General features: G+C 36.4%; 2 protein-coding genes across 6 annotated transcripts; one reads left to right on the top strand and one right to left on the bottom strand.

Moving 5' to 3' along the window:
• Positions 1-489: 489 nt before the first annotated feature.
• Positions 490-4,954, bottom strand: LOC103716856 (uncharacterized). 3 transcript variants are annotated; one of them, XM_039122719.2, is made up of 6 exons: positions 4,856-4,954; positions 4,612-4,746; positions 2,261-2,531; positions 1,923-2,122; positions 1,629-1,816; positions 490-975 (listed from the first exon to the last, which is right to left on the bottom strand). In XM_039122719.2, the coding sequence occupies exons 2-6, from the start codon at positions 4,701-4,703 to the stop codon at positions 689-691; spliced, it is 1,038 nt and encodes a 345-aa protein (XP_038978647.1). In that variant the 5' UTR covers positions 4,704-4,746; positions 4,856-4,954; the 3' UTR covers positions 490-688. The 3 variants fall into 3 exon arrangements, with proteins under 3 accessions (XP_038978647.1, XP_088574631.1, XP_088574632.1); XM_088718506.2 differs by having other exon boundaries at positions 693-934; XM_088718505.2 differs by lacking the exon at positions 4,856-4,954 and having other exon boundaries at positions 4,612-4,792.
• Positions 4,955-8,764: 3,810 nt separating this feature from the next.
• On the top strand, positions 8,765-26,933 carry LOC103716852 (Pleckstrin homology (PH) domain superfamily protein). 3 transcript variants are annotated; one of them, XM_008805032.5, is made up of 10 exons: positions 8,765-8,926; positions 10,231-10,335; positions 12,327-12,414; positions 17,941-18,190; positions 18,292-18,471; positions 19,358-19,411; positions 21,455-21,552; positions 23,838-23,960; positions 25,635-25,724; positions 26,581-26,933. In XM_008805032.5, the coding sequence occupies exons 2-10, from the start codon at positions 10,256-10,258 to the stop codon at positions 26,713-26,715; spliced, it is 1,098 nt and encodes a 365-aa protein (XP_008803254.1). In that variant the 5' UTR covers positions 8,765-8,926; positions 10,231-10,255; the 3' UTR covers positions 26,716-26,933. The 3 variants fall into 3 exon arrangements, with proteins under 3 accessions (XP_008803254.1, XP_008803252.1, XP_038978634.1); XM_008805030.5 differs by having other exon boundaries at positions 8,766-8,926; positions 10,184-10,335; XM_039122706.3 differs by lacking the exon at positions 8,765-8,926 and adding an exon at positions 8,956-9,061.
• The last annotated feature ends 209 nt before the right edge of the window (positions 26,934-27,142 follow it).

Here is a 27,142-nt window from a genome sequence, read left to right as displayed (position 1 = left end):
GAGAACAAACGTACTGCCAGGCAGCATCTGCACTTTGCAGGGTCTTTTAAACAGTATGGGTTTCATTCTACATTGCCAATGGATCACGTATAGGATCTGCAGCAAATAAAAAGCTTCCAAAAGAATAGGTAATTCCTAATGCCAATCAATTCTGATAATCCACTCCCTTGACCTGAGACACCAGGTCATCATTTGGTAAGGCTGTGAGGCACCAATCATCCAGGCAAAAAGTCTGTTGTACTATATGGAACAGAAGTATTGGGGAGATTCACAAGGGTGCGCTATTCAAGGGTACAATACAAGTTCTCTGTGTTTTTTTAGTGTAACCCCTTACTGCCAGCGGCTCGCATGAGAGAGTTTACCAATTTCTAAACCTGCTATTGCAGGAAAAAGAAATATAAGCCCATAGTCAGCATGGAACTTATAAAGCCGAAGAATGTTGACGATCAAATAGGGCAATTATGAGTGCAAAACTCATAAGAGAAGCTCTTTCCAGAATGGAACCCAACAATTTCGATTGAAAATGTATGTCTTAATTACACAAATTGGTTAAAAATTGAAACAGCACTAAATAAAGAAAAAGAAAAAAATGGCTAACCTATTAACAAAGGAAAAACTTCAGCGCTGGAATATGATTCGATCAATGTCTTGCAGGCACCATTGGATGATAGGCAGTCTCTGCTGCTTCTTACCTTCTTTTCTTAGTGATGGCAGTGGTACGAGTTTCTGCATCTTTCTTCACGAAGCTCCACCAAAGATAAGCTAGGGGGATGGCAGTAGCATGCCGCAAATCATGGGCATCAACAAATGCTTTGGATGGGGGGAACTCATAGTTCTCCAGAAGCATGACAAGGATGCCTCCAATCAGAACTGTCCACAATTTGAGCCATGAAGGATGACGAGTTACGGCAGCCCATACCACCCATAGGATTACCTGAGCGATGTCCATTGTGAAGCAAACTTTCATGTTCAGCCCTGATAGAAAATTCGGAAAAAAGAAACACAAAATGAAGTATCTGTTTATCTGTCAAAGCCTTAAAATGTCAAATGTTCAAGTGAGGGAAGATTTAAACCAGAGGTTGCATCATAATACATGCTCTGCATGGTCATTACGAGTCACAATCTAAGATCCATCTTGCACACTTAAAATAGTTGTGGAAGTAAATTGCTAACTAGGAGAGCAGACGCAATAACATAACTCTTCTTGGCAATTCTTCCCATGACAAGTGGAACAAAGAAGCAAATAAAAGGTTCTCCATTCATGAATTGTAAAACAGGACTGATGATGTAGAAGCAGCTAAACATAAATGTGTTCCATGTATGAGTGCAAAACGAATATTAGAATCACTTTGCTAAGGCTGAAAGAGCGATGAAATATCATGGATTACGTTTGACAAGACTGAAGCAATACAACAAAAGAAAAGGCATTTGGAATGTAAAGAACCTAAAGCCTTCTATCAGAACCAAATCACCAGATATTGATCAGATATGCACAACTTCAAATTGGCCCTCGAACATGGAAACAAGTGTTGAAGATACATGGAAACGGTCTCAAAGGACTGTTTTTTTAGCAGAATATCTACAATGCGCACCTCAGCCATAAGTTTTAGTGACAGATAAAGCCTCACCATAGTCAAGTTTGTAGAAGTTGAGATACAGGATGTGCGTTGTCACAAAGGCCAGTAATGGAGCTGCAGCTGTAACCCTTTGAGCCTCACCCTTGACATTAAATGTCCGCAGTATAGCCAGAATGAGCGAGTATCCAAGTAAAGCCACAGCAAATGAGATATATACCTTCTCTGTAAGATCAGAATTCCTGCAGCATATAAGATAATTGCATCAACATTATGTAGTCAGAAATTATCATATTCTTCAAAAATTTGCTCGCTCAAGTCATGAACAGAAGAAATTTAATAGCTCACCAACTATGAAAAATAGCACTCCAGAACCAGGCATTCATTGACAAGAGCCCATAGATATGCCATAAGCCAGTAAACTCATAGTATGGCCTCCTACTTTGAGGCGTGCGTTCCAACTTGTAATATACTAATCGGAAAAAGGATAGCCAGCCATTGAACTGAACTACAAGAGTCAAAGCTGAGAGGGCAGCAGAAACAGGCACCTGGATGGAAACAGCTTTGATAACTGTATAAAAGATAAGCATGGACGTAAACATGAAAACTTAGAACATAAAAAACATCAACATAATTGTGAAAAATTGAGGAGTGAATCTCTGTCACAAATTAAATGAATGACCCACCTGAAACACATGGACGTGCTTGGAAGGCCATTTGCCATAATACTTTACAGGTTTGAGACCAAGCGCTTCCCTTTCAATTTCTCGTTGCATCATACAAAGATATTGACAGTAGCTTCTGCATCTCCACTGTTTCCACTTCAAGCGCAGACTGTACAGTTGCTTTTTCATAGACAATGTATTCTCTCCAGATACATCACCGGATGATAATTGGCAATATTGAATGGAGTTGTTCCCAAAGGATCCGGTCTCTTGACATTGTTCCGCACAGGCTCTGGCATCCCAAGTAATGTCAAAATAATAAAAATAGAAATTCTGTTACCTTCTCATAGTATTCTCATAGTAAATCAGTGAGACATCACAGCAGGCTGCAATAAGTTGAACAAGATGGATGATATTAAATAAATTTAAGGCCAAATTCTTGCAACACATCACCTAAGACCCTGAATCCTTTAATTTTCATATCATGTGATAGATCTGACTTGCTAAAATCACTGAAACTATAAGTTTTTCAATGATTAACACCAGTTCTGATTAAAGATATTAATGAACAATACTTTGTAGGTATATTCATTTCTACTGTGATGTAGACCAAATATCTTTATCAGCATAAGATATGGAAACCATACAGGTGCTCTCAGTGGCAGTCTGACACCATAACTACAGAACAGCTGAGCTGTATAAGTCATTTACCACTACCACCACAGCTACCAAAGAACTCATAAAGTAAAAGGGGGAAAACGAATTGATATGGGGTTCTGTCTGTGGATGAGCTACGCGGTTAAGAATTTTAATATGCCTAAGTCTCAACAGAATCGGTTGACACAGTATTTTCTGTACTCATGGTTTCAAGCTCTGTAAATTATACACAAGCTTTTTTTTTTTGAAAACCTAGTGGTTATTTACCACCACTTAGGGCCTGTTTGGATTTTCTTACAAGATTGGGCTGAAAATCCTGTAGGATTTGTGGATTGGGCCACTACAACCACCAAGATCACAGGCTATGGACTGGGCTAAACATTTTCCTTTTGTATTCACGATGAAGACACCAAACAAGTACTTAAACATATAAACTTGAATTTGAATGAACTCTTGAAAAAGTTAAAAGAAGAAAGGAAGAGGTGAACTAGAGATGAGCTTCCTCAATTGCTGCATAAATGAAATGCCGATGAGACTTAAGAGTGGCAGCAATTAAAAAGATAGGTACTACTAACCTAGCACAGCTAAACATTTCCATGACATACTAATTCTTTTATAAAATTAAAAGGAAGAATCATTATTACCAAAAATGATAAATATGACACAAAGTTTGGAAGCTGACTGATGATATATACATTTAAAGCACCCCCCACCTCGCCACACACACACACACACAAAAAGTTTTCTTTTCCTCCCTAGCATGGCTATCTTTCACCAATGATTATGAAAGAAATGCTTCTAGTTATCAAATTCTTCAACACAATTAGAGGCAGAAGCATGAAACAAAGTATCCTATTTTAAATCCTTGAAAATATATTTCTTGGTTCCACCTGCACGATTAGGCTATTATGAAATAGTGAATCTAATTCCGGAACATAAAGAAAGCTCTGACCATAACAATGTTAGAGGATTCTAAAACAACCAAACTGATGATAACCAAAAACAGACGAATAATGATTCCCCACTAAGCTGTTAATGATGGATGATCCAATAATCCCCAATAAGTCACCAACAAAATCGACACTGATGATACCAGAAAGAGACGCACATCCCTGTGATCTCCTACACCTCATCTGTTTAACTATAAAAGCCAGGATGTTCAAACAAATATTCCAAAAGTGTTTCTGGAACTGTAGAAGGATCAAATTAATTGAACGGCAAAATTGAATGAAAACCGTAAGATCTATGAGTCAGATTAATAAACATGATAGCTGTCTTTATTTTGTGAACAAGGAAAGGCGAGGCATGGGATTCACATAAAAAATCTTGCAAAGTTGCAACATTCAACTTCAGTTAATAAATTAGCTATGAAAAAGTTAATGCTGTGCAATTCTATTTTTCCTTCCTCACTTCACACGAAACTTTCACCGAGCCACAAACAATCTATCAAGCTTGGGATGTTCTACATATCCATTTTAATGATCGAAACCATATCGCACAATATAACAGAAACTTTTTTAAAGAAACCATTAGTCAATCTCGGAAAGAGAGCTATTCAGCGATAAAGATAAGATACAATCATCACAACAATTTCAAAAAGGAAGAACAAGCTGAGATCGTAAACAAATATTCTTAATCAATTCATCCAAACAAAAGAACGAGGAACCAACTCCGTTCTAAAAAGGACATAGAATAAAATCAAGAAGACGACATACTGGTAAAGCGGATCGGCGTCGCCTTCGCTGGCACCGATGGCTTCAAAGATGCAACCCAATAACACAACCAGCAAGACCCAACGGCCTGACATCTCTCCCAAACGAAAAGAGAACACGCCTATGCGGGATCAAGAACTGGAACCAGACAAAGAAAAGAACGCCAAGCGAGAATGAAGCGACGGAGACGGAGATATCATAGATTATATATAGAAAGAGAGAGATTCGGAGAAGGTGGAGGAATTACCGGAGTTCTTTCCTTTTCTTTCGATTCTTGAGCACGAGGGGAAGAGAGGAAAGAAATTTCGAACCTTTTATATAAGCTTAGGTTTGGGTTCGTTTCACGGGGTCCCTCCGGGCTTTTTGGGGTTGTGCAGCGCAGGCTGGTAACTGTTAACTGGTAACTAGGTGGCGGACGGACGTACCGTGCGCATCAGGGTCTTGGAAGCAGTTCCTGTAGGGCCACGTGTGCATTGTCAAGCGGGACAGGGGTGTATCTTGTGCACGAAACCGCCACAAAAATGATAGCACGGTTGGAAAGAGGGTTAAAATTTTACCAAAATGATGCATATTCGAAATACGTGGACATCGTTTAAATATGAAAATTGGATGCCCTCTGTCTAATTTGTCTGATGAAGTCCATCCGTCAGTACTGAGGTGGTGCTAGGATGACGTACTCACGTATGGGGTAATCCGTGGATCGGAAATGGTATGAGTAAAAGATGTCTATCCGCATGAAACATTTCTTGGTGGAAGGAGAGCCCAATGAAAACTGCTATAGGTTTTCTCTCCTCTCTCTCCTATTTTTTAGCAAAAAAAAAACACCATTGGATCATCACTAACAGCTTTGAGAACTGTGCCGGCGGATGAATGACAGGACTTTGGAGTGCTTTCAGATCTGTGCAGTGGGTGATCAATGGTGGTTTGGCGAGAAGGAAGGTTGATCATGCTTCCGCGCGTGGAAGACACAACCCGGTGTCTTGGCTAAGGGCCGGGTAACGCAGATGTCCGATAAGATGGCTCTGAAATTAATCATCATCTTAAAAGATTGAATGCCAAATTTAGTAATGTAAAATTAGTTTAATGTAAATCAGTGGTTAGAAAATTTTGGCTCACATATTAATACCAAATCCTCCAAAATTTGTGTGTATATATACGTATATATGGTTCAAGATCTCAGATAAAAATATGGTACATTTTCATTCAAAAAAAAAAATTCTGCATTATTTGTATTGCAAGAGAGATAGTGCATTTTCAGTTGAAAGTTTTAATTTCATGTACGGCCATCATCAATTTGATTTTTTTTTTGAAAATTACTTTGACCATTGGTTAGATGTCAACATTTACATCTCGGTGATTTTGTTCGGTTCTAAAGCATAGAGGTATATGGTTTATTTCAAACTTTTCTACTTATTTATTTTTTTTTAATGATAAAATTGGATTTTATTCATATCAATCTAAAGTAAATACGTCTGTGTAAATGAAAAAAATAAAATATATGATTCTTAAATACAGGTATAAGGTTTACATTTCTCTATTGGTGACAGATGTTTGGTTCTCTTATCCTTTGGCATCAACCTGACTGTTGACTGCCGAAAATTAACTGCATTAGCAGGGGCTAGTGGTGCTGGAAGAAGTGCAGTAGTTCAACTTCTTGCCCGCTTCTGTGAGGTAAGAGTAAGATCCTCTTTTATGAGGTAAGATGTTGTTCCACTCAAACTTATCTATAACCTTTCTTTGTCCAGTGCAGAAAAACAGAGAGTATTGAGATGAGATATTATGTATTGGCAGCCAACTTGAGGTATACATAACTATAGCAGGGGAAGAAGTTCGTACATTTGATAAAAGAGAACAGGCTAGGGTTGAGTCCTTAGTGAATCAAGTCAGTCTTGGACGTCCACGGGTCAATTTAGTACATTTTTTATGCCTTATCTGACCTATGGCTATGGTTCTGGTTGCGAGACCTGATAATTCCCTTCTTCATTTTTATTAGATCTTTTTAACGCTTAACCATTCCTTCATTCCATAGATTTTTTTTTTTTTTTTTGTAACAGTTTGATAAATTTACGTCGCAGGATCCAGTCCTGTTCTCAGTATCCGTTGGCTACCAGATGAGTGTTGAAAAAGAAGAATAAAAGAAGAAAATTGTATTTCTGCTTGTTTGTTACAATGTACATGAGCAGCATTTATATAGACTCGAAGGTTGATGAAGTTTGATAAGGTCGACTAAGTTTGGCACAATCAATCACAAATCAATCAAGGTGAAGTTTGGTAAGACCGGCTAAGTTTGATACAATCAATCAATTAATGGATTCTAACATTTCCTTCAAACTCAACATGGTAAAGTAGACACCAATTTCAGTTTGGAAACAAGAGATCAAAAGATGCCTGAAGGATATGCTTTAGTAAAAACGTCCGTAAGCTAATCAGTCGTGGAAACTAGATCACAAATGTACCGAAAAACTAACGTACTAGATCTAGAGTAAGAGTAGGAGCTGCTGAAGTTTAGAGCGAGACCGCGCCTGCCAAGTTTACCTTCGTCAAGCTTTTGATGGTACGGTTGGACATGCTGCTGTTAGGGTTTGGAGCAAAACCGCGCCTGCTAAGTTTATTCACCAAGCTTCTAACGGTATAGTTTGACGCGCCGCTGCTATTTTTTTTTTAGAGTTAAAAAAAATACTATAGCCATGAGGATCCAAGTGGGCCGGCGGCATCACCTTCAAATTGAAAGTCAAACAAAAAATAATGAAAAAATAACAAAAAAAAAATTAAAGAGAAAAAGAAGAAAGAAAGAAAACTAGAATTTTATGAGGATCTAGATGAGAAGAAGGAGGTTTTGAAAGCCGCCGAGGTCGAAGCTCCAGCTATCCCCCAAACGAGGCAGGAGAAACAGCGAATCTGCAAGCGACGACGACGACCACAGAAAAGTAGAAGAGAGGACGACAACAAGTTACGTGATCGGTGGCTCTCATACCATATTGAAATATTTGGAGAAGAAGAAAAAAATAAAAGAATTGTATTTCTACCCGTCCGTTATAATATACAGGAGCAACCTTTATGTAGAGTAGGAGGTTGATGAAGTTTGGTAAACCGACTAACTTTGGCACAATCAATCGATCAATGGATTTGAGCTAATAGCTGTGGTTCTAGTTGCGAGACCTGATAAATTCCTTCTTTATTTTTATTAGATCTTTTTAATGCTTTTTTTTTTTGTAACAATTTGATAAATTTCCGTTGCGAGATCCAGTCCTGTTCGGTTGGAGCATATGGGCTACCGGATGAGGATGCCTACAAAGATGACATAATAAAGGCAGCCAAAGCCTGCCATTGCTCATGAATTCATAGTATCCCTTCCTCAGGTCGATACTAATCAGATTCATACATTTTGGAATCCTCGTCACCCCTTCTCTTCCATCTTTGTATGTATTATAAAACCATCTATTTGATTTAGGGATACGACACACTAGTTGGTGAACGTGGAAGCCTCCTCAGTGGTGGGAAGAGACAGGTAATAGTGTCAAGCTACATGATGATTATTAGAATTAATGGTTTCACTTTGCATAGAGTTCATCATTCATGATTAACCTTCATTCCTTTTGCCAACACCAAATGCAGGTCTAATGGAATGGTCTAAAAGACTCTTGGAGATTTGACTGCAGGCCTAATGCTGTTGTCATGTTGGCTGGATTGCTTGATCCAATCATGCCCTAATATTCATGATTAAATTGAGATGCAAGATACTTTCATTATAATATAGCTAGAAGCAAAATTTAGTAAAGATGCAGAAAAGAAGTTGATGAAGTTATATAAGAAAAGCTGTTAATGTGCATTGTTACTAATATTGTGTCAACAATAATATCATATAATCTTCATGAGCCTTTATCTATTTGGAGTATTGGGAGAGAGCGTAGCCCATCTGCGTCTATCAAAAAAAAAAAAAAAAAAATCGCTAATCAAATGATCTCAAAGTATGCTTTCTAAATTTTATAAGATAAATGGACGGCGTAAGTTTAAATTTGAGCCTGGCATGAGCTTGGATGCGCCCAAAGGCTAGCGAATCCCGTTTCATAAGCCCATTATTTTTGCTCGGCCCGGGCCCACCACTTACACCGCTTTTTGCGTGCCGGTATATGATTCACGCGCAGTGTATCGGCGTGAGCGCTTTTGCCCCTCCTCCCCCTCTCTCTTCCGGCACCTAGGGATTCTCTTCGGTATCGGCGTCACTTTTCCGTATCGCCGCCGGATTCGACCCCCATCTCGCACGATGAAGAGAGGATTCAAGCGCCCTCTCCTCTCCGACTCCGCTCCCGACTCCGTCGTACGTCTCTCTCCCCTCTGGACTTCTGCTCCCTTCTCTCTCTTCCATGGACCTGGAAACCCTAGCTTTCCTCCGTTGCTGTTCCATTGGTGTTGTGTTCGCCGAGGCCTGACGCCGTGTGGCAATGGGATTCTGGTGCCTTGGGGAACCTCTCCTAGATGTTTCAATTTAGGCTTTTGGGCCAAAATTCAGTTGCTTTAGAATTCTGATTGCTTTAGAACAATAACATTATGATGTTTGTTAATTCGGGAGGACGACATACTTTGTTTTGGCGGTGAACAAAGACTGTTTTATTTTCGTATAACGATTTCTTTTTTTATCTTTTATGGTTCAATATAGAGTTCCAAGAAAAGAAAATTTTATGTTTGAGGAAGCTTTTATTTTCTGAATTCAATATTTTCTCTCAAATGGTCGATTTGTCTTGAGTTTTCTTTGTTTTATAACATCATCGAAGCAGCCGTATTAAAAAAAATCAGAGAAGTTGGAATATATTTTTGAAGCCTATGCCTATGCCCTTCTTTATGTTAATATAAATTGATGCTCTTATTTAGAGAAGTTGATACTTCACAGGCACTGTTTGAACTGCATGAATTACTGATTTGTTCATCAGATCTACAGTTTTCCATAACTTTTCCATAACTTTTCCTTATCTGTCTTACAGAGGCAATAATTAGATTTCGATGCTTGCAGTAGATACACCATGCTGCTGATTGAGTTATGTTGTAAATCTTATATTTGAGGACATTTTCATTCTCTAAATTCATCATATCTTTTCAAGTGCGCGACTGTCGAACTTTTTCATTGATTTATAACATCATAGAAGATGTTGTATTGAAAAAAATGCTTACTCTAAAGAGAAGTTGGAAGTATTTTTGAAGTCTATGCATATGCCCTTCTTTGTGTAATACAAATATATAAATGCTTTGAAGCTCCTTTTATTTATAAATTATACACAACTTAATTTGGTTAATATCTACTTGGCTCTTATTGGTACTTTGAAGGCATTATGATTGAATTTTATGATTTTCTGATACTTCTTAATCAGATTACTTTCCATAACTTGCTATTCTTTTCAGTGGTGAAAATTAGATTTTTTTATGCATACGTTATATAATTCATACTGGTGATTTGCTACTATTGTCATGAAAGGATTGCTTTTCCTGACTGTGGAGCATTTTTTTCTTTCCGAATAATTTTTATGTGCTTTTGGGTTTGCTTGTGAAGCATTTTTCTTTTCATTTTCTTAAAATGATGCAGCTACCAAGTAAAAGAGTAATGGACGCACCCTCTTTTGATGTTCACAGGGTGGAGTCTTCCCATCAGCATCTGATGGCAGGACCACCATTAGATATTCAACGGGCACTATTGGCTAGCCAGCATGTGAGGGCTCTTAATACCCAGTTTGCCAGGTCGTTTTTCTTTTGTTTCTTTTTATTTTCTATGCTCATAGTTTATGTTTAGCTCTCTCCCTCTTTCATATACATGCCGTCATGCACATATATATGTATATATATTATAACATGTTATTCATCTTTTGGTCGTTACTTTGGCTCGACACCACTATATACAAGAAAGCATATTTTTTCACTTTTCAATCTGGTGTTTGGTTGTCTTTTGGTGTCATGTTTAAGGCAGTAATGGTAAAGCTGTCATCATTAATATGGCTTTGTCATTACTTATTTTGTGTTTCAAACATCAATATCATCTATTTCTACTATTTGCATATGACTGTGTTGTTTTTGCCTACAACATTTTCAGTAAACCAGTAAACATGTTTGTTTAATATCTGAGAATACAGGGGAAATTCTTTATGTAAGAATATCAAAAATGATGCAACACATTTGTGCCTTGGTGCCTACCTATACTCCTAGGCAGTTGCCCCCCCTGAAGGCTTTGAAAGGCCCAGTGTTAGGCTATTGGGTTGTCCAGGCATCTAGGAGGCTGTTTTTAAGAACCTTGTTGTTGTCCATGCTAGGAGATTTTTTCTTTGCTATTGCAAGGAGAGGACTTCTCGAAAGCAGGACTTTGTGCTTATCTTCTGTGAAAGCATGTTGTGGCTCTGTTTTTGTTACCATTGCATGTTTCATAGAACCATTTTAAATAGAGACCAGATCTTTCTTGATTAAGGAAAAATAAGATGTGAGAGGTCTGATTTAGAGTAGAATTCTGATACATATATGACTACAGCATAAAGGAATTGGGGAGAGATTTTGCTCAGTAGAGGTGATAAATATTGCTTCATGGCAGTTTATGGAAAAATTTGGTTGTACTTTTGTCAACTTTATTGGTTTTAGCTTGGGAATTCACGATTAGTGTGTGTGGGTAGTGCTATTCATGTGTCATCTTGCATCAAGGAGCATTGCAGTCGTGGCTGGCCTGGGCGCGCATCCCGTGCACATGTGGCTCACATCACGACTGGCAAGGAGGGGCGCCCCTGTGTGCGAGGGGCTCGCATCCTGGGCAGCCTGGATGCATGTTCTGCGAGGAAGGGCCATGCCCACTTACATGCTGCTTACAATCGTTGCAACGGGCCGCCAACGCACGAACGGGTTGGTGGCATTGGTAGGCTTTGCCGGGAAGAGCAGTGCTGCACGTCCTGCACGAGCCTGTGGGCGTGTTTTTTGGCCATAAACAAATGACATCTGTTGTATGTAAAAGGCACATTGTATTTCTTCATCATGGGCAAAAGGAAAAACAAAGTTTAGTTCTTGTTGTTATATTTCCATTTGAATGTGCTTAATCATGCACAAAAGGGGAAAAATTCATGCTATTAACTTGGTTGTTATTCTGATAATTATATTGGGTACGTGGAGGTCTTTGGGCTAGTCATCAGGGACTTTGGAGGAAAAAGGTAATATTAGTATGGCTATGGCTTATATAAGACAAGTGTGCAGGAAGATGAACTGTTAAATTGATCAACTTTAGTGACACATTTGTGTTTAAATATACAAATAGTCGTTGAATTGATTCCATATGATCAAAGTTTTGATATCTGTATTGCATTTCTTTGCCTTCTTTGAGAATTGATGGTCATATCTATATCTGAAAGCAATATATATAAGCTGAAAGCAATATGTATAAGCTGAAAGCAATTATTCAATTTTGCTACTCTTTTATGCCTTTTTTTGGTGACATTATGGAAACTGTGTAATCCTAAAAGTCTTCTTTTTGGGGACTAGTCATATCATTTATTGAATAGAATTCAGTTCTTAAATATTGTTATTTATGTTTAATTGAGCCATAATGATGCCTGGTGTTGTGGGCCTATAAATACATACATATGTACATAAAACAGAGAGATGGGTGTGTGTGTATCTATATTTGTCTGTCTGTATCTTGTAACTTTGTTCTTTCAGAGCTTCTTTGAAATTTATTGAATCTTTTTATTCAATGTGAGCAGCTGGATACAGTTACAGTTGCAAAATCATCCAGATGAGCTTTGGGAAGATGGTGTTAAAGACTATTTATCTCATGCATCACACATCATGGTAAGCTCCTTATCATACAATTGCACTTAACATGACATGCATATTGTGATATGTTGACAATTGTAAAAATGCTTTACCATATAGCTGTCTAAAATGGTATTTATGTTGATATCTTGTGCCTAGATTACAAGGGTCTCTCTTTCTTACAATATCCACGTATAGAGTCAGATGATGATCACTTGTTAAGCCTTAATACACCAATTTGGTTCATCAGCATAATTGCTATAATGGCATCAACTCTCATCCATTTTCTGTTTTATCTCAGCAACTATTCTTATATCTTTCTATACCTCTATATCAAAAGTTTATTATGTCTTTTCCTTCTCCAGTAAAACTAAATTTGGTCTTGGATTTTTGTGCGATGTGAGCGAACCTTTTAAATACATTTTTCGCACCAGTGTAATTCTCACATATTTTTTTAATATATTGATCGGGAACCCTACTTTATTAGTCTTGCCCCATCTCAGCATTCTAATCTTTAAGGTACTTATTTAAAATCCATGTGGTATTCCTGCCACTTAACTAATTGATCCAGATAAGCTAGTCAAATAGTCAACCAATCTATATTTCGTGTGAAATAAGCTATATTGGCATTCATTATATGCTAAGTAGTTGGAGGCGCCCCTCATGAACCCTTCCCTAATTCCATCCACTTCGTCATTCTTTTGTATCATCTACCAAAGTTAAGCAAATTCTCATATTAGGTTATCTGCTGGTCATTTGGTTGATCTGGAATATTTTCTATATGTAAATCATGTAATCACACTATTTTTCTTTGTTTCAATTTGATTCATGCCATAATTTGTTCTTAGCAAATGACACCATTAATTTTACTTCTTTCAATTAGATTTAGGTCTAAAAGATTACTATTAAACTATAAGATCCCCTTCTGAATTCTTCATTTGATTTGAATATTACGAGTTTGATTTATGAGTCACTCTTTCCATTTACATTGTGTTATAAACTCTATTTGCTCTGTAATGTGAACTACGGTCCTCAACATCTTTAGGTTATCCTCATTGACCGAAGCGACATTATTTATGCCATAATTGTGTTATTATTTATGTTATTATATATGTTTTTATACAGTTGCAGCTATTGGTAGTAGGGAATATTTCTTATTTTGAATCATTATATAGACTTGTAAGGATCACTACCAGCATATCACTACTAGAATTTGTTTTTTGTTGTTGTAATTGCGTTTGTACTAATAGTGCTGTTGGTATAAACGTATGAAAAGGTAACTAAAATTTATATCATTTATTGATGTAAGAATATTAAGGACTTTAGTGATACCTTAATCTTCTAGTGCAATGGTTTTGAAACTCCATTATGTCTAGGGATTACTTGTATGAAACCTTATTGTTTCTACTGTGAGGTGTAGTCCTTTTGTGCAATGCACATTACGAGAAATTGTAAAAGGAGAGTAGGCAATGAGTAAAATGCCAATTACGAAGATTGACAATTTATGTATGGTAATCAGATATTAAATTATATTAAAGCTGATTTATGTTTGACAAGCATAGAATGAATAATTGTGCATCTTAGCAAAATTTTAAGCCGCGGTTTCTGTATTCATATTGGTACCCAACTGATCCTTCATATACCAAGTGTCAGTGTAGTACGTCCCTTGTTGTTGACACTCGATATAGTGGTGAAAATTGCACCTAGGCACAAGGCATAAGTGAAGCCGACCCCAAGTGCCTTGCCTGGAGTGAGGAGATGCCCGTTTAGAGAGGTGCATGGAAATCCTATGGGCATGTGCTTCATTGAGGCTCTAAGATGCAAAAAAAGTGTGATTGTCTTAAATAAATCTTCATCTCTTGATTAGACGTGCAGAAATGAATCTTAGCCATTGATCATAGCTCCACAGTTAATAAGCTGAGAGAAAAGTAATTGAGTGGCTGATTCCGTAAGGGAAAATGGGGGAAGAGGAACTTCAAGGAGTTTAATGGAGCTCTAGGGTGTGGTGTAGTGGGTTTCTGCTCTCTCCTGTATGGGAACATCAAGCCATCAACCAGTGCACCTTGAGCCTTTGACAACTTTGCTTGGTATGGGAGATTCCATGTTGGTATGTTACATTATAGGGGTGGTAATTTTTGACCAAGCCTGGACTCAACCTGTCTCACCTGGACCTTTTGGGTTCGGGGTTGGGCATGGATCAGTCATTCTTGAGCTACCAGTGTGGGTCAGTTTAGATTCGGATTAGGGCCCCTCAACACGCCTGGTTGGGGGGATATGTTATGTTATTTTAATATTTTATGCATTTATATTTATCTCTCTTTAACTGATGGATTTGTGGGGTGAACGTGAGCCATTGTCTCAATGATTTATATTGTTATTTTATTTACTTTGTTATGTCATGTGATTTAATCAAAAAACTACAACAAAATAGGCTGCCCATTAAAATATGGAACTCAAAATTAGATAGGCTTGGGCCGAGTAAAACAGGTTAGCAGGTTGGCAGTTTGGGCATTCTTGAACGGCCTGTGTGTTGGGCTGGGTTTGTGTCAGGCCCTACAGGCTTTGATATGTGATCTCAACCCGACCCAAACCCGACTTGACCGTTGCCACCCATAATAGTATGCCTGCACCTGTTGGTGCAGTCGGTACATAAAATACTGCTTTTGAGCAAATGGAGATGTAGTTCCCAAAGAATAAAGGCGATTAGTTAATTAATTACCTTGAATAATGACAATCTGTTGTCGAAGTTAGGAAGTTGGTTTCATGCATTTGCTTTGTATAGTAGAGATGAAATTGTGGTTTTCTTTCCCACCTTTCCTCTCAGAACCAGCTATAACTCCATAAAGGCATATTTTCTTTAAATTTGTGTAAAGTAGGCTATAAAACTTTTATATATGGTATAGGAATTCTTAAGTGACCATGATTTTTTTATGGGAATGGCTTTAGTGCTTCCATTGCTTAATTAATTTAGTTGTACCTTGTGCTGTAACATATGTTGTGCCTGCCATTAGATTTGATGATTGGTGATGTTCATTAACTTCTACATACTTCCACATATACATGCACTAGTTCACAACCATAGATGTATGTAAATCTTTTCTCTGTGTTATTGGAAAACCATATATTTGATTGTTTGTAGATAGGTAATATGCCTATAAGACATCTGAATTTCTGTTTATACATAGTTAAAATATTTTAGACCATGATGAATAATATGGATTATTAATGATATTTTAGATCATGATGAATAATATGGATTATTAATTTGGCTACCCATCATACAATTTCACTTCAAGGCATAATTACTAATTAAGTTGGTTATTCTTTGTGAACATTGAAGCTATTCCCTATGCAGAGTCTAAAGGAAGTTTTGATGATGTGGGATTGGTTGAAATTTTCGATCACTTGGTCTGGTATTTAAAGTTTGCTGAAAAATTATACAGGCAAGCTTTCAATAATATCAGCAATGTAACTTGAAGTTAATTCCCTTTTAATACATTTCTTGCACATTTATTGATAACAAGCATGTTTTTGTAATTTTATATAATTGAGAAATTTCAGAAGGCGGAAACTGTAGAGACATAAGATTTTTTTCCTCCTAAGCTGAGGTGTAATGTTTCGATGTCTGTGGAAAAACAAACACTGTATGTCTTCCATATTACATGTAAATCTTACAAGGGCCCTTTTGGAATGCTGTATTTCCACCTGTTTGCAGGTTGAGCTGCACTTGGGTCTAGCCCTTTTGGTGTGAGCATCTCAAATGATGCAATAATTCACGATGCAAAGAAGACTGGATTGCAGCTTAGGCCTGAGCTGCAGCAACTTGACCCGTGGCCGAAATGATTGTGGGATGATCTGCAGCAGCTGGAGCATACCGAATCAATTTGAGTCACCCGCTCTACCTGAAACCTCCTACTCCACTTGAAACCTCACCCCATCCATCCATGAGAGAGAAGGGAGCGCGGCTTACTGATTGAGATCTCTTCCTCATCCATGCAGTGCCTGCCCCCCTCGTCCCCACCTTCCTCTTCTCCATGCCATCACTCTCCTTTCATCCCAACCTCTTCACCCCTTTTCCTTTGGTTCCTCACTGTCTCCTGCTAAACCCCTCACAGCTGGCTAGATCTCTGTTGCGATCTCCCTTCCTGATTCCTTTCCTGCCAGAATTAGCGCCCTTCGGACAAATCCCCAGTCTGTCTAGTACCTCGATTGTGGAGGATGTGCCCCACCTGCCTCGCATCTCTCCCAAAGCCAGCTGCCTGGCTGATCACACAGAGAGAGGATTAACAGATCATCAACCTGGTGGTCCACTCTCTGTCCCCCTTGGTCACCAGGCCAGAACTTTTTCTCTTTTTTTTGCCTGATTTTTCTTTTCTTTGGTTAAGGATTTCATATTGACAATGCATAGAGTTTCTTTTGCATTTTGCTTTCTTATCATACCTCTGATCTGCATTTTCCTCAATCTTCCTATTCTCTTCTCTCTTTTTTTCTCAGTTTTTTCTTCTCATTGTTTGGGTAAAGTTCATTTTTTCCACGAACCCTATAGTTACTCTATTAGTGAATTATGATACTCCTTGAGCTAATTGTTGGTTTTGTCAGATTATTTGCTAAAATCCAGTCTTGTAGTTTTATTTCTATTCTTTGTCACTAGTTGCTGCAATCTTGTTCTTTGGCGATTATTGTTCCATACTGCTTTTAAAAATTGTTGTTAAGTTCTTGACTGAAGAACTTGAGAGTTGAGACATTCTCATTTCATGTCCAACAGCTCTTTGGACAACATACAGATGCCTCTATTAGAGATTATTATTATTTTTAATTGTTCGAACTTTGAACTTGAAAGGACTAACTTTTTAGTTGAAACTTCCTTGCAAACTGTATTTTTATAATTCTGATTTTCATTTTTAAGTTTCAGTAACACTTATTATTGGATGAATAATCTCAAATTTGCAGCAAGTTTAGTAAATATAAAATTATCATTGCACAATCATATTAAAATAAATTAATTAAGTGCACAAAGAATATTTTGTAGTAATCCAGAATGCAGGTAAGCTCACCACCTCATTTGTAGGCTAACTGCATCTCCTGTGATTTCATGTAATTAAATGGTTTCCTTCAACTTACAATATCTCCAGCTACAGCCTTTCAAACAGAGTAGATTCAACAACGTGTTGAATTACATGCAATTCCCGCTGCTTGCAATTTGAGCTGCAGTGCATTTTCAGATGCAAGGTTCTGAAAAGCCCCAAAAGTGAGAGCTTGGCTAATTCTTGTCAGGCAGGCCTGGATGTTTGCGTGTAGAATATGAAATGCTAGAATCTTCAAAAAAGAAGTAGAGTATTAATCATCATAAAAGATCTGACTGACATATAAGATCTAAATCATATGGTTCATTCCTGTTCCAACTCATGGTGAAGTTGGCATAGATTCATTTGCTGAACCTTTTCCTTATATATTGAGAGATGGAGCAGTATGATATTGGTGTATGCTGGGTCACGTTCTCCCGAACATTAGAATGTGAACACAGTTGTTCCTTGTTTACATCATTTATTTTTAAAATTTCAGGAGAAGTTCAAGGATGTCGTGGATTGGCTTAGGGCGAGTGCTGGAAAATCAGGAAGTACATCAACTGCAGTTTTTTCTAGTGATCAGAGAGACTCAGCAGCGGTACCAGAGAATGATAAACCCAATTCACACCATGATAAATACAATGGGTTTGCAAAACAAGATTCATCAGCTAGCTTTTCAAGTTTGCAGAATTCGAGTTCTCGGAGTTTGGGTCTATTTTCTTTTAGTCAATTGCCAGCTTCTACATGTATGTTTTGGTACTTCTAGTTGCTGACAGACTTGGTACAATTTTTAAATGGTGTTTTATGCTTTCTTATATGATTCTTACCAATACACAACTACCTGCAGGTTCTCCAAGTAGTCAAAAGAATTTGGTGGTTGTATCAGAGAACAGTAAACCCACAGTATGCTCTGACATAAACAATGGGATCACGAAACAGGCTGCAGGGACGAGCTTTTCAAGCTTTCAGAGCTCGGGTTCACAAAGCTCTGGTCTATTTTCTTTTAGTCAAACATCAACTTTTCCTGGTAGGTCACTGTCTTTGTAATTGTATACTGGAGGCATGGTTTTTGGATAGCTTGGGTGCATGGATAGTACTGGCTGCATGCTGTATCTATATTTGATACATGTCAGATATGTATACTTGCTAGGGACAGCTAGGATATGCCTTGGATACTTATTTCAATTTTTTTCTAAAACTAAAAAAAGGCTCCAGGTACTTGTTGGATACATTTGGTGATGAGGGAAGAAGTTTATCTTTTTTTTAATGATCTTTCATGAATGTTAACAAGAATATGGGCATGGTGGATGGTGATTTTATATAGAGTATAAACTATAATAGTTATGCTGTTGATGATATTATATGGGGTGGTATAAACTATGTTCTATGGATTTAAGTAGTACTAAATGATGCAGTTTGTGGATGTTGGCATTATTGTATGAAGCATGGAGTTACTTGTAATGCTTTATGGGTGCTTTATTACGTATATGTAAAATTATATTTATTTATTACTGTATCACAGCTGTATCATTTACATATTGGTATATCTACAAGGTGTCTTGCCATATCCATGCTTCACAGATGGTACTTTGGTCCTGTTTGTGCACACTTGCATATTTTTAAAACTGTTTTTGTAATACTTAATGGTTCTGTACTAATTTTTTTGGATTATCATAAAGCAAAGTGGATATCTGAGATTAAGAGTATCAGAAACAAAAAATACTTATTCATGGCATGTCAGACTGACAAATGTAGGTGTCTTAAAAGAAATTACATGCATATTTGACTGCTGAGGTAGCTTGTAGACCTGATTGTGCCACATCCTTCATGTTAGACTTCAATTGTTGTTGTTGTTGTTGTATGCTTTTCTTGGGGGTTAGAGAGTTATAGTTCTTATCTGTTGTTTTTGTCAGGAAGTCAAAGTTTTGCTACCCCAAAAGTTGAAGCTTCAGGTGATATAGATGAAGGTAAGAAATGGGAAGACTATGTTCTTAGGATAACTATGTATAATTGGTGCTTTTGATTATCATGAGGCTTGTCTCTAGCTGGTTGTTTCAATGGTTCAGTTCTCCATTTTATATTGAGGAGGTCTGATTTTGAATCCTGCAATGGGTTGATTGGGGTTTTGTTGTTTAAACAACAAATGGAGAGTCATATCTATGGTATTGTTTATTTTTGAATATTATGTGGTACATCGAATTTTCCTTCCATCATATGAGTAAAATGTTAAATTGTTTTAGTTCTATGTTCATGGTACACGATTTCCTTGTAGACTCCAGTTCGATTTTTGCTGCATGCATTGTCTGGAAAGTTTTGTAGCCAAAGAGATATCTAAAGTTGTATTTTTTGCTACATTTAATTTGTAAGCCCCACTTCTATCTAGTGAAACTCAAAGAAATCCATAATTTGCACTTTTGCAGTATCGGACTATACCACCCCATACATGTCATATTGTAATGTACTGATAGCAAATTGATGGTACTCGAGTGTCGATACTACGAACCAAACGATATCAACACTATACCAGACCAGCATGATACTGGTATGGGTTCCGAAACCAGTACTGCAAATCATGGTTCCATCCCCAGTTAGATGCCTGAATTGTATAGCAGTAAAGAGTTCAAGGAATCATTTAAGCATTGCCTGATTACAGGGAATCCAATATATGTTTGCTTTCATAAATTGAGTAGGTCCTACGCAATCTTATCTGTTTGAAGAACAAAAAGGGTAGCGCAATCATTGTGAAGTGCTTTATCAAACTCTGTGAAGATTATTATATTTCTTGCAGCGACAAACAGGATGTTTAGCAGAATTGATCTTTTCTACATCAAGTCATGGTTATTGAATAACTAGTTTTCAAGAAAATGGCTTAGGTGAGATGAGTATCATGCATTATGCGAATATGAAGTTTGGGGATCACTACCAACTTATAAATTAAAGAGGGTTTCAGTTTCACAGTTTGGTAACAAATATGTTTTTAGTATATTTGAGATAAAATGTGGAGACAGGTTCTTTCATGTTAATAGTTTTGTCATTCTCCTGCATGGGTAAGCTAGTGCTTTTTACAAGGAACACTGTTCTCCTGAAATTACTAACACCTCATGAAGCATCTCCTCCGTTAAGGTCGTAGCGGTGACGTGAGGGTTCATATTTCATGTTAAGAACCTTTGAAGCAGAGACACTAGATCTTTCAGGCAAACTTTATTTTCTTAGATGATAACCAAAGCTTCCTTCTCTTTTTGTGAGAAGCAATCCATCCACTGATTTTACTTTAAGTCTTGGACGATTGCTTTATTACCGAGTGCTAGAGACATTAACCTCAAAATAACCTTTTATGAAACTCTGATTCTGAAGGATACAAAAGCTACTTTTCAAATGGCTTAAAGAGCTTGTTGGTTGTGGGTTTTTTAGTTGCTGTTGTCTGTAGTTCCTTTCTTTGATTATAGAGTTGCATGCTGTCAATTTTTCCAACAATTTCAATTTATATTCTCGAATTAGTATCTATTCTATGTCATATTGACCTGATAAATAGGGGAAAAATGCAAAGAAAACATTTTTTTTTGTTATTTTCCTTTTAAATTGTTGGATCAATTTATTGATTGTATAGTTCCATTTTGGAAAATATGGACATATTTCATATATATTGAAACTGAAATTTGTTTTTTTAAAACAATCTCTTTACTCCATTATTAGTTGTCATTTGGAATCTCTTTGCACACAATCTTTGGCAGAATTACTTTTGATCTGGAGAACTTGCGTAATTTTGTTTTTGAACATGTTTTGTGCCAATGCTGGTCATAACTGTTCTTCTAACTTTAAGATTCCAAATTGGGGAAGCAGTTATCTATACTGTACCAAACATCAAGTTCAACTGTTCTAACTTCTAATCTATTTATGCATGCTAGTTTGTTTTCTGCTAAATAATGTGAGTATTCCTTGTTTACTAATGTAAATATAGACTCATGAAGCATAATTTTTACAATTTAATTTTTCTTATTGTGGATGAGTAGAAAATGATCTGGAGCAGCCAAGCAGTCCGTCCTTGAAAAAAACTGAAGAGAAGGGAGTTGTTGTTGTCCATGAAGCCAAATGCAAGGTTTATGTAAAGGTATTCATCTTGCTATCCGTAATCATCTTCTAGTGCTGTATTACTTTACTAGCTTGGATTCATGCACTTGCAGTATTGTAATTTTACATTGTTTTATATAGGGGCTCTTTAATTGCTTGAGACCGAGCAAGGTGCAAATTAATTTGCTGCAAGTGACTTTAGGCAGGCATTTGTAGGTGTGTTTGTCTGCAATTCACTTCACTTGAGCAATGACTGGCAACTTGTGGTCGTTCTGTTGCTAAACCACTCACCAAGAAATTTGGTTGAGTGCACTTGCAGCTAGTGGTTGCAGCATATCTGCGGACTGAATTGCACCTGCTTCTCATCATGAGGGTTCCCCTTTCATCCTCTCGAGGAACATACCTTTATTAATATAATATCATTGTAGTTATTGAAACCAGACTGGGTCAGCCGGTCGGACAAGAAAACCAGGGAACCGGTTGTCCGGTGTGGTTTCATGTTGGGACTGTTTTTTGCAATTGACCCGTCAAGAACCAGCTTGGACCAGCTGGTTTTTGTGAAACCTGGTAAACAGGGCAGATACACCTGGGTCAACCACACTGTTTTTAATTAAAAAACTTCAAGGGTTGATTGGGATTCGAACCGTTGTTCCCTCACACGCTCAAACAACTCCCAACCACAAAGACGGTAGTCGCTATGGTGCTATTGTGATGATTTTTCATTATATGCTGCAGAAGATATTATTGTCTATATTTTCTGTATATGATACAGAAAATATTGTGTATGTGATATTTATTATGTACAGGTTATAAAATTTAGATAGTCAATTCTTTTCATAAAATTATAATTTCTCCCATTATGGAAAACTAATATTTATAATAATTGAAAATATATTATAACAATGAAATATCAGTAAATTCTATATGTTTTTTCATATTATATTTATATTTTATAAAATTAAATAACTTTGGATTATTTCCTATTTATATCACAATTAAAGAGTAATATAGAATGTAGATATTTGTGATTTAGTTAGTATTCAAAACAAGAAACATATCAATAATTATAAAATATTTAATATAAACCTGGTCCGACCAACTAGTGACCTGGAACCCTCACCTGATTGAACTATGATCCAGGCTTAATAATTATGAATTTGATAATATTTATCCTTATATTATTATTTAAAAATTGACCATCTTATTAATACAGTATTGTTATAGTAAATTATTAATACCCTTTTATGTAATGCAACTGAAATAGTACTATAAAGTTTATGATATAATAAAATAATAAAATATAGCATAAGAAATATGATATATAAATATGCTGATATTATTATATGACATTATTATCTTATCAACAATCCTGTGATATTATTAGCATAAACTTATTGTTATATTACAGTGATACTTTATTTTATGGCATTATATATTATATTATAAAATAGATAATAATTTATTGACATATTATATCATATTATCATGTTACTAATATCATTATAGTTTTTATTACTATCGTATATTCATAACATAAGAAATAATAAAGCGACCATATTTAATTAATATATAAAATATATTAACAGAATATGATAATAAGTATTGTATTATAGTAATACAATTATATGCTATGTTGATAACATTATGTATGATATAATAATAACTTAGACATTTGATAAATATAATAATATCATGTACAGAGTAGATATATATCAATGTATTTTATTACTGTATTATAGTATTGCTAAAAATATGATATATACTATAATAATGTGTTCTGTAATAATATGGTTATAGTAATGACATGCAGAGTAAATTGTTGATCACAACTGTAATAAAATTAAGTAAATTGTTGGTCACGGCTGTAATAAAATTAACAGTTCACAGTTTCTAAAGGGAGTAAATTTACCAGGTCAATTGTTTTGGTTGCGAAAAACCTCTATATAAGACAACCAAACAGCAATTGCACTTGCTGTCCATAGTTTCAGGCATCAAAAACAGAAAACAGTAATTCTTGTGAGTTGAGACTGCAGTTGTAGACAGACCCCTGCAAGTTCTGTTGCAGGCAAGTGAAATTAAAGGCACCAAAACAGTTTCATAGTTGTATCCTCAAGAAGGTATACAAGGAGATCTTTAAGTCGTTTATACATTGAATTTTTCCTCTTGTTGATTAACATGAGAAAATTACCATCCTTTTGTTGTTGAGTTGCCTACATAACGTCTTTCACTCAGGGTTTATCCAGTGAGTTGTATCGAGCTACTGGATTTCATCTATTCGGACCTCAGTACCTAATTCTAACATTGTTTATATTTTGATATTTTCAGCCAGACAATCCTGCAGAGAAGGGTTGGAAAGATATGGGCATGGGCCAGCTATCCATCAAATGCAAGGAAGCTGCCAAGAAAGCGACAAAAGAATCAAAGCCTACAATTGTCATCCGAAATGATGTATGTTCTTTAGTTTGATCCTTGTGGGTTTGTAAGTGATCATTAGTATCCTGATTTTATGGCTGAACTTTATGTAATATTTCTTTTAAATTCTGAAATTGGTCATGTATTAGATTTCTTATGTATAGAATTCCCATATTCAATGCAGAATAGAAAGATAAGATACAACAAATGACTTATAGCATTCTCTTACCAAGCAATAAAGGTATACGAACGGTTAACGTAGATAAATAAAATATTCAGTTTGTACGGATCAAATTGCTGCATCTAGTTGGAATAATATGATTTTTCAATCAAATGCATCAAGATCTCATAAATGATCGAAAGATTAAGGATCAATTATCTGGATTATAATCCCAGACTTTTTCTTTTTTCCTTCTTTCTATATTTAAGTCCAAAATCTATATATGCTTGACAACATTCAATGGTGCGTTGATCCCAATCTCCCTGTGAGTTGTGAGTGAATTATCCCAACTTTTCCGTGATTTTCATGAAAATGATAAGTAATAATAAATCTGCATCAGTAGTTAATCCCGCTCTTCCTAAAATAAAATTAAAAGTTTATACCAACTTAATTTCGAAATTTTTTGAAAGAGTAGGTTTCCTAGTCCTCAAGAAGTTGTGAAGCAACTACTTTTAAAAAAAGTTCCCCTTTTACTATATAACAAGTAAAATCTCTCAAACTCTAAGTCCTTCAGCATCCATATGTCAGTTTGTATTAGATGAAATATACACTGATTAGATTGATGTGCATTTCCCAACTAGTTAAAATTTTATAAGTTGTATGTGACCTGTAATCTCAAAAAGAAAATGTGGTAAGTGACATGATAATTTTATAATTAAGCACTTGCTTTTATTTATCGAACTTTATATATATTGGATCACGAGATACCAATTCGATGGCATCACATGGATCATGTGGTTATAGGCATTTATAAAAGGTTCATAGGGATTAATCTACTTTATGCAACCATCAATCCTGTACCTTTCTTAATTTTAGTTTTTTATTAGCTTTTTATCAGGTAATCCCTATTTATTGAGTACTTACATGACATCTGCTGGGATCTAGGGAGTACTCAAGCTTCTCACAGTCCTGCTAGTATATGAGCTTCCCATGGGACTAGAATACATGAACAAAACCTGGAATTTGTTGGTATTCTCTAAATGAATTTGTCTCATTAGAAAAATTAATAAGCATTTGGATCCAGAACATAAGAACTATATAGGAGTTGATGTGTTATGATGCCTTAACTGCTGAAAAGACATAATCCTAGTAATTCCCACCACACAAGTTAATACTAGATAGAACTTTAAAACCTAGTTCTACGGAATAGGTGGCTTGGAACTATTCTTCGAATTAGTCAGCGAAATTTTTAGAATGTTATTGTTAAAATCTTGATCCAATTCAACCTTGCGTATGGCTCTTATTTTTGAGACTTGTAGGTGCATTATTCTTAATATTCTGCTTTGAGGACCGTCTGTTCAATTTTTGTTTTTCGTGATTGGGCTTTCTTGACTGCAACTTGTAAGCTACTGGTGTCAACTAACGACTACTGTATGATATAAGCCCAATAAAGTTTCAGTTCTACTGGGCCAGTAGGGGCCTTCTGTGCCGCTCTATTTGCCATATTTTTTTCTTTCTTGAGCTTAAATTTTTCTCTCTTTTTTTTGCAGGTTGGTAAAATCTTGCTTAATGCTTTGATATATCCAGGCATAAAGCTGAACATTCAAAAGAACACGATTGCCTCGATATTTCATATTTTGGTAACTTATCTTGAGATCTAGAATTATAATTTCATTGTCGCTTCATATGAGCATGTCGATTTATAGATATTATATCCTTTTTAAGTATGTATTTAGGCATAGGAACCATTGCTTAGTGCAATGATCAAAGGCTCGGGTTGGCAAGTGCAATGGCGTGGGTTCGAGTCTTGGGGCAGCCACTTTGTGCAAAAATATGCCAGGCTTATCCCTAGTTTGGCCCTCCTAGGACCTCGAATTGCTGAGACCATAGCCGGGTAATGGCCCAAGTATGTGTTTACGCATGGCAATGGGGTGGAAAAACTTGGTTTCAGGGCAAGTGATTAACCCAAGCATCTTGTTTTGTGAGCCATCTGAAGAATAAACCATGTTTTAGTTTTGATTTGATAATCCATATAAGTATTAATTAGATCATTGCTGAATGAGTTTTTTTGTTTTAAAGAGTTGATGAATTGAACTAAAAATTTTGAATCAATAACTTGGAACAAATTTAATCACTAGAACCTGTAGATTACATGCAAGATTTGGAAACCATTTGGCTGGGATCTTGGCAATTCAGTAAATATCCTCTCTGCACCGTATTGGATTAGGCCCAGGACTTGTTGAAACTTTTTAAGCTTTATGAAACTAGGCATTTGCGGTATCTTAATCAACCTGACCATTCCAGTGACAATGCTATGACATAAAACGTGTCATGATTTTGACCCAAACTTAACATGCATAGTATGCAGGTCAAAAATCCTTTCCTGAAGCCAACTTAAACTGAAATTTAGATGACACAATCTGGCCCAAATATGGTCAGAGCAAATATTTATTAGTCTCTAGTCAGCATTATGTGATGGTAAGTGTTGCATTTCAGGGTTCTGGGCAGCCCAACTGTACTGAAGCTGGCAATACTGATGTCGTGGCCCGTACATACTTATTAAGGATGAAGAATGAAGAAGAGACCACAAAGCTGGCTGCAGCAATTAAAGATTATGCCCCATCTGTTTGAGTATATCTGACCGAATTACATCATCGAATTTTGCTATAATTGGTGTAATGTTGTAATCCTAAATCTTATTTGTGGAGTCAATCCTTGAACTGATTGGCGATATGTTGTTCTTGCAACAAATTTTGGGATACATCCAAGACAGCTTAGAAAAGTCTGCTGTTAAAAGCTTTGAAGTATTCAAAGAAACAATAATATTCCATCAAGAAGAAGTTGCTATATTTTTTGGTGGCAGACAAAAGGTCTTCAGGATTTTTCGAACAGAAGGTTCAGGATTGGATGCAGTGTTTGGTCCGAAAAACTAATTTTCTTTTCCTACCTCTTGCATGAAGAGTTTTATCCACTTCACCATTACTGTCATTATGCTCATGTCTGGACAGTCTTGTTCCTGCATCTCCATTCTTCTGGAGTAGGGGCTCCCAGTTTTGTT

Source organism: Phoenix dactylifera, chromosome 3, assembly GCF_051530095.1.
Source record: "Phoenix dactylifera cultivar Ajwa chromosome 3, Ajwa_hap1_PhDact_Kaust_v1.1, whole genome shotgun sequence".
NCBI classification, from domain to species: Eukaryota; Viridiplantae; Streptophyta; class Magnoliopsida; order Arecales; family Arecaceae; genus Phoenix; species Phoenix dactylifera.
Note: the sequence above shows the minus strand (reverse complement) of the source record. Positions and strands in the feature narration are given on the sequence as shown.

Excerpts from the sequence above, each read along its gene's own strand:
- LOC103716856 (XM_039122719.2), bottom strand. The coding sequence starts at position 4,703 with ATGTCAGGCCGTTGGGTCTTGCTGGTTGTGTTATTGGGTTGCATCTTT. Across the intron at positions 2,532-4,611 it reads GACGCCGATCCGCTTTACCA|AGCCTGTGCGGAACAATGTC; the intron begins GTATGTCGTCTT and ends TTGGGATGCCAG. Across the intron at positions 976-1,628 it reads CTTCTACAAACTTGACTATG|GGCTGAACATGAAAGTTTGC; the intron begins GTGAGGCTTTAT and ends ATTTTCTATCAG.
- LOC103716852 (XM_008805030.5), top strand. The coding sequence starts at position 8,873 with ATGAAGAGAGGATTCAAGCGCCCTCTCCTCTCCGACTCCGCTCCCGAC. Across the intron at positions 21,553-23,837 it reads AATGCAAGGTTTATGTAAAG|CCAGACAATCCTGCAGAGAA; the intron begins GTATTCATCTTG and ends TGATATTTTCAG. Across the intron at positions 25,725-26,580 it reads CCTCGATATTTCATATTTTG|GGTTCTGGGCAGCCCAACTG; the intron begins GTAACTTATCTT and ends GTTGCATTTCAG.